Raw genomic sequence first — 9,326 nt, forward strand, 5'->3', positions numbered from 1 at the left:
ACTGGCGCTGATATGACCTTAATGTGTTGCAAGCGCCGTAGAACCCTTAAAAAACAAACAAACGAAAACATAGATCGAGACCAATTTTCTGATCCGTCAACAATCAAAATCGATCCTGTAGTCAAGTCTGTAGGTGCACGCAATTGAGTCTGGCCTGCCCATGGCGGCCAGTCTATGGATCAAAGGATTAATCTTGAGATTACTTGAGTATAAGAAAAGTGGGGGAAAGTGAGCCTAAAATTAAAAATGAATTTCTGAAATTAAATTGAGCTGAACACCACGGGTTAAACATGTGGCAAATAGATTGTCAGTGGATCATCAGAACTCCAATGTAAAATCTTTTAATATTTTAATACAATATCGATATATCAAATCTAAATACAAACAGGAAAAAAAACAAGTAGACCTCCCTTGGAATAGATCTTAACCCCCTCCTTACCACCCATAGGAAAATCGTCACCTTAGTTACGATGTAGCCAATTCTAATTTCTTTTGTACATCATAATCATCATCATCATCATTGCCTTTTTCACCCTGGGTCAGGTTATAGGCCACAGACAAACAGTTTCCATCCTTATCTGTCCCGAGCTATCTTTTTGATCTCATTCCAGGTCTTACCACTTCTCTGTATATCTGTATATCTTCTTTATGTTCCTTTCCCTTGATCTTCTGCCCTGGGGGTTCCAGTCCAATACTTTCTTTGTTATAGTGGAGTCGTTCTTTCTAAGCGTGTGTCCAATCCACCTCCATCGTCTTCTTCCTATTTCCTCTCCCACTGGTTTCTGCTGGGTTCTTTTCCATACTTCTTCATTTTTTATTCTATCCATCCATTATTACATCATTAGTACATCATAATATTTGAACAAAAATGTTTGCTATAGTCAAAGTATATCAACACTGTGTTAAAGAGATCGTTTATCAGAAACTAACAGCTTTGTGTTTGAGTGAAATAAATCTATTTTTGTATAGGTGGTGTGCGAAGTTTTGGGGAAAATCCGGAAAATGGCCTGTAAGGAGAGAGTTAAAAACGAATTTCCATTTATGTTTAAAATTTTAGCTTCCAGTTCATCCTAACATAATACTTATACCATTTTGATGGGAGTGGTCATAAGTTTTTAAAAAGAGTTTTGTCAGAGTACGGCAGATATGAGTTCAATGTTTTCATCAAAAAAGACAATTTCTGTTTTCATTTTTCTTTCATCTTAGAACATCGAGTCTGAAATGAATGGTATTGTCTGCCTGCACCGGGCCATGAATCGAGCTCTTATCCAAAGTCATGATGTGGTTGCTCTCAATAAAAAGGTAAGTAGAAGTCCTTCAGACCAATGCAGCCCATGGATCAGGAGTTTATATCCATTTTTTATAGAATTAAATGGACAATAGCAATTGCTTGCTACCCTTTGGGTTTAACTCTAGTCAATTGCAAAATACTTTATGCCATATCTAATAGGACAGACCCAGCTACCTAAACACTGCGGTATGCACAGAGAGGTCAGAATAAAATCACGACTTGCAATCCTGGTCCCTTTACATATTATGAAGCGAGTGCTTTACCAACTGAGCTATCAGGACAACCATTAACAAGGTAAATTTCTTTAAATTATTTAGTTTTAGAAAAATATTTCAACATTATGATCTTTGTAGTAAATCGGCTTTGACATTGACAGATTCATATAGAAATGTGTAGAAGATTGTGATATAACCATAATATTTATACCTATCACAAAATAGTATTTTCAAACACCTTGAAATATGAGCATTTAGTATTTGGAGAGAAAGAAGGGAAGAAAGAGAGAATGAAATAAAGGGGCAAGAGTTTTTTTGTACTTACTTTTTTACTCAAAATTAGACCAAAACAGTACAATACAATATCACATTTAACTTTATGCTTTAGATTGAATATCAAACTAACTTACAAATTTTGAGTTAAAATAAATGCCTTCAATGTAACAGAATGGAGAGTGTCAGTAAGTGGTGGCTTACTTACTAGACGAAATGCCCGGGATATAGGGTGGTGAGCACCAGGTTGGATTGCCATTTTGTTCATGCATACCCAAGCAGGCTGTCTGAGCATAGCCTTCATAAACTTATAGCCTGGCACTCACCAAAAAATTACTTCAAAAAGACATGAGTTTGGCCACAAAAGAAAGCAAATCGTGAGCTGTATTCAACAGTTCAATCAATGGGATCACTTGTTTCCTTGAGCACCTCCAATGACAACTCACTAGGCGGTACACAAACCTAAAAAAATGACATCAGAATAAAAGTCCTAGTAGGTCTTAGTGACATGCTATAAATTAATGATGGCTGCATTCTGAGGCACTCGCATACAGCTCATCCACTGGGATACAACCAACATTATTCTTATTCAAATTTCGTTTGCCCATCCTAACATTTAAAGAAACAGTGTGTTGTAGAGCATATTTTGCTAAAGAAATAATGCATCGGAAGAATGTACTCCTCTTGTTTTTGAGTGATAAAAAAAATATTTTTGTGTTAGTTGGGTGTGAAGTTTGGGGGAAAATCCTGAAAATGGCTGGTAAGGAGAGAGTTAAGCACCCTCACCATGACAAGGAAGTGATCCAAATGAGGACCTTCAATGTGAAGAGTGAAATTCGTTTATTAAACACCAAAAACTTAATATTTCCGTATATTGATTGTTATGACTTGAAATTCTATTTTTTACGTCTACTTCACTTCTATGTAATACCATTTTGAGGTGCGGTTATGTGGTCAAGTGGTATGACACTCGCTTTCAGATTGGAAGGCCCTGGGTTCGAGTCAGGCTCTGAGTGGTGCATAGTTGAGTCCTCTGGTGTACAATGAATACCTGGCTATTAACAATGTTGTAACTGTTGGAATAAAATTGTAATATTGCCTAACAGGCATCATGTCTCATCCTACTTGTTAGCTAGGAACCCCTTGTAAAGCGCTTTGAGCATGTTAAGTGGATTATGCACTATATAAAAAGCGCTTAAACACTCAAATCTCAAGGTGATGGATCACAAATGGCCTTATTTGAGAAATGTAAAACAGTAAGTGTGTTTCTTTTATTTTCAGGTAGATGACATGGATTCACTGCTAAAATCACTTGAAGAGCGAAATGGTAAGTTACAAAATGACCCTTTACTTATAACTAAGACAACAAGAAGTTTGCTGCATTTGACGTTTAAAAAAAAGTTATTTTTGTGTTTTGTGTATGCAAGTATGCTACTGTGAAAAGGTGAAGGATATGTTTTGTTTGTGTGACAAGGTTTCGTGAGTTGATCATTTATCATAACTTGCGGAGCATTGCAAAACAAATTGCATTATTAATATTTTTATTCCTATTATTATTGTTATTATTTTTATTGTTGTTGTTGTTATTATTATTATTATTATTATTATTATTATTATTATTATTATTATTATTATTATTATTATTATTATTATTATTATTATTATTATTATTATTATTGTTGTTGTTGTTTATGTTGTTGTTATTATTATTATTATTATTATATTATTATTATTATTATTATTATTATTATTATTATTTTTATTATCATTATTATTATTATTATTATTATTATTATTATTATTATTATTATTGTTGTTGTTGTTGTTTATGTTGTTGTTGTTATTATTATTATTATTATTATTATTATTATTATTATTATTATTATTATTATTATTATTATTATTATTATTATTATCATTATTATTGTTACTAGCAGAGAACCCACAAGATTTGCTGAGAAATAAAAGCTATTAGCAACACCTACATAAATGCTGGTCTGACATCTAAACCCATTTATGGGCCTAGTTTAACCAGGACCCAAAGTAAAAATATCTGTTATAGAACCACTCTGGCCATCAATCATAACATTTCAGTTTAAGGCCTTAGATTTTCCCTATTTCAGCTATATTAAACAAGGGAAATAACGAAGTAAATACATATATTTTCTTCATATTCATTGTAGTAGGGAAAATTAGACTACAACCGTGCAAATTCGGATTGAAAGCATGAAAATTGGCATACAGGTAGCTAAGACCCAGATGAATGACACCTGCTATAGAACCTCTCTCGCAATTTATCATAACAGTGCCTTTTTAGTTCTTTTAATTTTTCCCTTTATTATAGCATTACTTATCCAAGGCAAAAAAAACACGAGAATACAATGTGCGTTCTATAAATTTAAATACATTGTTGACCATTTGCAGTAGCTAACAGTTGGCTTCGGGTGGGAACAGTACAGACAATGAACTTTTCGGGTATAAACCCTTCGTCAGCAAAAGGAACGTTGAAATCATAAAACTGTATTCCTGGGTGGATGAAGCATGGTGCTTGAAGCAAGAATGAGACATTAGCGTGGTTTTATCTAGTTGACATACTAAATACTTGTCCCATCAGTCCCTGCGAAAAGTTCTTTTTGTCAGTCTTATTACATCTGAAAACATGCAAAAGCATTCCTTTCTTAGTCATATATAATATTCTTCCACCTCTCTCTCTCTCTCTCTCTCTCTCTCTCTCTCTCTCTCTCTCTCTCTCTCTCTCTCTCCCCCTCTCTCTCTCTCTCTCTCTCTCTCTCTCTCTCTCTCTCTCTCTCTCTCTCTCTCTTCTCTCTCTCTCTCTCTCTCTCTCTCTCTCTCTCTCTTTTTTTTTTTTTTTTTAATTTTTTGCATAGCTCTTACAATATTTTGAGGTAAAGAATTGGGGAAAAGTTGCAATAAAATCATCAAAATTAATACCAGGCTCAGTCAAATCTGGCCTTTATCCTGGGATCTGTTTTCAATTAGAAAGGTAAATTATAGAGAAAATTTTCCCTTCCCTGGAATTTTGCCCTGGTTTGTTGGGTTTCCCAATTAGAGAGGTCTCTAAATTCGAGGTTCCATTGTATTTGGACTAGTGGACAAAACGATGTTTTTGTTGTAAATTGTCAATTATAAAAGTCACAGACATTATAATTGAGATGGCCTATGACTATGAGTAGTCTCTGGTGTGACAGGTCGGTATTAATTTGACTCTGGCCCTTAATCCAGGAGTTTGAAGGGTAAATGTTATTTTGATTGAAATCTTGTTTGTTTATATTTGAAATGCTATTTGTGTACCACAAGGCCATGTTAGTATACGTCAAATGGTACACATTTGTTTTATAAACAAAAATGAAAAATTCTAATCGTTTATAAAGGTGCTCATGTGATATTATCATCCTCTTTTGCAGACAACATTTGTCAAAGTATTACTTCAATGAACTTAAATCCTAGAGGAGGATTGGTCACGGGTCACTTGATGAAATTGGATGAGTGTGAAAAGTTTTACTACAATGGAATGGGTGACAAAACAAATGCCTGTATTGTTACTAAATGGAATGGGTATTACATAACAGTGGTCAGGTTTGTACATGACGGAGATGGGGAAATTGCAATGTATTTGAAATGGGACAGAATGGTTGGAGTAACAGGTTATTTAGGAATGACAGATAACCATAATTCCGTGTGTAATAGTGTGCGTGTAAATAAATTTACACAAGGTACAAGAGTATGGCTGGAAGCGATTAAATGGACAGGAAATGCTAAGCTTGCGTGGTGTCGCTTCGAATGCTGGCTTCTGTGTCCATTTTAGACTTGTTTTATACAATATAATGTATGGACACATGAACATATGAAATCCTATGGTCATCATCAACATCATCACATTCCATTGTTGACTTAATAGCTACAACAAACCAAATCTTTTTGAAAAGCCACTAAATTTTAGCACAGGGGTGAGTGATAATCATAACCTTATTTCAACTAATATGTTCCAAAACTCAAGTGAAAAATAAAATGCTACAGAAACTTCAACAATTTTTAACCTGAAAAATATCAAGAAAATTTAAGATTGGTTCTTGCTTATGAAACCCAGTTAAATGAAAAAGATGTTAATGCAAATATGAGAAACTAGCAGAAAATCTCGCACTGGTTGCAAATAAGCATGCTCCAATTAAACAAAGATCTAATCAGGAAAATAAAAATTTGCCTTAAATGAATAAGAATTTGCACAAAGCTATCTACCGTATAAGACTGTCTTACAGCAAATATCAAAAACACAAAAATCAGGAAATATTGGAACTGTATAAAAGAAGTAGAAACGAAGTATCAAATCTAAAAAGTATTTAGTAGACAAGTGTATGGGGGAACAAAATAACAAAGATTTTTGGCCTACAATCAAACCCTTCTTATCAAAGAAAAAGTCTAGTGAGCAAAATATAACTATAAAACAGGATGGTAAAATGATAAATAAGTTCCCTAAAGTATGTCCAGTTTTCAATACCTTTTTTGTTAACGTTGCGAAAGACAAAAGGAAATAATGTAATTTTTAACCCTAAATGCCATCCGAGCAAGCAAGCAAAGGAAATCTTCCCGATGTAAATTTATTTGAATTTAGAGAGGTAGAATTCAAAACGATAGGGAAAATAATTATTGATATGGATGAAAAAAAAAGGCATCTGGAGAAGACGATATTTCAATAAAACTACAAAAGGCAGGTGTCCCGGTAATGAACGGTCACATGAGCAAAATTGTCAATGACTCCATGAAAACAAATACTTTTCTAAACAAACTGAAACTGGCTAAAGTAAAACCACTTTTTAACCCTCTCCTTACCACCTATAGAAAAATCGTCACATTCGTTACGATACAACCAACATTTTTCTTATCCACATTTCTTTTGTATATCACAAAATTTAAAGAAAATGAACAGTGTGTTGTAGAGCATGTTTTTGCTAAAGAAATTATTTATCACAATAACTTTACTGCTATTGTGTTTGAGTGATAAAAAATCTATTTTTGGTTGTGAAGTTTTGGGGAAAATCCTGAAATGGCTGGTAAGGAGAGAGTTGAGAAGAATGATCCACCAGGTGGTATTTTGCCATCTCTATCATTGATTTTAAATTCAATTTCTAAAGGGAGAAAAAAATTCGGAGAGAGTGTGAGAGAGCATGAGTATATGTTATGGAGAGCTTGTTTACTAGTGTTGATGTATTGTTATATTTACCTCGATCTATGTATAATTATGTCAATGTCGGAGAAAGATCATAAAGATCTTATATATATTTATTTATTCTTATGTTTTATTTTCTATATTCTTATGTGCTCAGAGTACAGGAGAATTCGGATGCAACGGGATAGTGGGACTCGCAAAAAATCCCTGTTGTAGCCAAGTCCCACTATATCCATGCATTCGGAATTTGAAGCGAAGCAATACTGAGGGAACTCAAAAAAAAAAACAATACAAGGACCACGTTTGGAGTTATCTCCCCTAGTAAATAAATCAGATAACGTGAGTGAGACTTCCATTCCTGTAACCCGAGACCGTTGTACGCGAGCTGTATTGTAATGTGCAGAATATTTCCGACAATAAAGAAATTTTGAATTGAATCATCTCCCTAATCAACATCATCATAATAATAATGATTTGAATTAATTGTAACAATCATGGTTATGGTGTAAATTATTTTTGATATGTATGTGTATAAAAATAATCTAATTGTAATAAGACTTCTAATAACGTTGATGGTCATTTTGATTGGATACCCAGACTGGATTTTTTTTTTTTTTTTTTTTTTTTTGAAATTCCTGTGGTTTGTCATTGATCCGGATGTTACTCACAATTCTAAAAGTTTTGAGACCTTAAAACTTGTTGCTTTGATAGACCTACAAAGATATAATTTTCAAATTTTGTTGGGGTTTTGTTTGTTTGGGTGTTTTTTTGCAGGGGGGGGGGGGGTTTGTGCAAATGTCCCAGAAGCCAACTTTTTAAGGCCCAATAAATCGAGGAACTTCACATCCAGAGCTGTACTCATACTTATTTATATACAAAGATACATAGAGAACAAGCTCAATTGGTCGCTTAAAAAGACAAGTGAGCTATCCAGCATTATACGGTAAAAAGTGTTCTTAAAGTTACTTCGACGCCTTTTATCACTATGTTGAAACAGTTGTGTTCACATTTCCAGATTACAGGATTAGAATGAGACATCAACATTTTCTGCTAAATGAATCTTGTCTTGGACGTGTTTTAAAAAGTGATAGAAAGAGAAAACAATTTTGAAAAAGTATGAGAGAGCTCACTTGTCTTTAAGATTGTCCAATTTTTTTTTTTATTTTAGATTTTTTTCATTTATCAAGTCAAAAATGGCAGCTCTTTTGCTTTCCCACATTTTTGCGAGAGAGACAAAACTCTCCAATTTTTGTAAATTTAAAAGCAGCACAATAAATTGACAAACATAGCTACAATGATCAGAACAAAAGAGCTTTTTAAATATCTATCTATTGAAGGGGGAAATATATTTGATGAATAAAGTTTATGTGTGGCTATGTGGTCTTGTGGTATGACACTCGCTTTCGGATCGGAAGGTCCTGAGTTCAAGCCTCGCTCTGCGCATAGTTGAGTCTTTGGACAAGGCTCTTTACTCACATTCTCTCTCCATACTCAGGTGTAAAATGAGTACAGCATTGTCTCTATCGGAAAAAAATTGTAATATGTCTCATTCTACATGTTACATGCTGCTGTTGGTCAGGGACCCTTTGCAATGCTCTTTGAGCATGTTTAGTAGATATTGCGCTATATAAAAGCTCAAGGGGTTTTTTTTGGTTGTTTTTTTTTAAAAGAATAATGCCTATTTAGACGTCTATTTAATTTTTTTTTTTTTAATGTCCACTGAAGATTAATGAGAGCTGTGAGGATGGCGTAGTAGTAAAGGCGAATATTCAACTCATGTTATTACTTTATTCATGACATTCTCACATCTCTCGTTCATCCTTAGTGTATCATTCATCGTGTTTGGTTTGATAAAGGGTAAACCCAAAACATTCATATTATCTTGTTGTTTATTTTTTTTTGAGATCCAAGCAACATTTGCATTGTCGAATAAAAGCTTGTTTTAGCAATTTCATTGGTTTTTGTTTGCTGAAGAAGGGTTTTGAGCCCAAAAAGTTCAGTGTTTGATATTTTGTTCTCTATTAAAGCTGTTATAAACCTGTTATATTCATTTCTTGTTATTATTTTTTACAGTCCACAGCTTCAGGCAGCTTAGTATCACTTTGACTCGTTATAACAGACACAAAAGGGTGAGTGAGATTGGTCACCCTTTTTCATCGTGTAGCTATAACACATATTGATAGTCGGTGGATCAAAAGTCTGAAGTCTACATGTCTGGATCCACTCGGTTCGGGAAATTGAATTTTTTGCCACAAATATCAAACGTGGATTTAATTTCTGTATGTTATGCTGGGGTATAAATACTATTTCTTGCTTTACAAAAACTTCTAAGGTCCAATTTCTCATCATTCTATCTGTAAAT

General features: G+C 33.7%; 1 protein-coding gene across 1 annotated transcript; it reads left to right on the forward strand.

Moving 5' to 3' along the window:
* The first annotated feature begins 1,211 nt into the window (after positions 1-1,211).
* LOC144956769 (uncharacterized) lies at positions 1,212-9,006 on the forward strand. The gene is made up of 3 exons (XM_078887472.1): positions 1,212-1,302; positions 3,061-3,106; positions 5,205-9,006. Exons 1-3 carry the CDS (start codon positions 1,222-1,224, stop codon positions 5,603-5,605), a joined length of 528 nt encoding a protein of 175 aa, XP_078743598.1. The 5' UTR covers positions 1,212-1,221; the 3' UTR covers positions 5,606-9,006.
* The last annotated feature ends 320 nt before the right edge of the window (positions 9,007-9,326 follow it).

The sequence above is a fragment of the Berghia stephanieae genome, chromosome 11, assembly GCF_034508935.2.
Source record: "Berghia stephanieae isolate SIO BIC M18660-M18661 chromosome 11, UCSD_Bste_1.3, whole genome shotgun sequence".
NCBI classification, from domain to species: domain Eukaryota; kingdom Metazoa; phylum Mollusca; class Gastropoda; order Nudibranchia; family Aeolidiidae; genus Berghia; species Berghia stephanieae.

What these genes read in the sequence shown, in the direction of transcription:
- LOC144956769 (XM_078887472.1), top strand. Translation starts at nt 1,222, where the DNA reads ATGAATGGTATTGTCTGCCTGCACCGGGCCATGAATCGAGCTCTTATC. An exon ending in TGGTTGCTCTCAATAAAAAG is followed by an intron (nt 1,303 to 3,060) that starts GTAAGTAGAAGT and finishes TTTTATTTTCAG; the next exon opens with GTAGATGACATGGATTCACT. An exon ending in ATCACTTGAAGAGCGAAATG is followed by an intron (nt 3,107 to 5,204) that starts GTAAGTTACAAA and finishes CCTCTTTTGCAG; the next exon opens with ACAACATTTGTCAAAGTATT.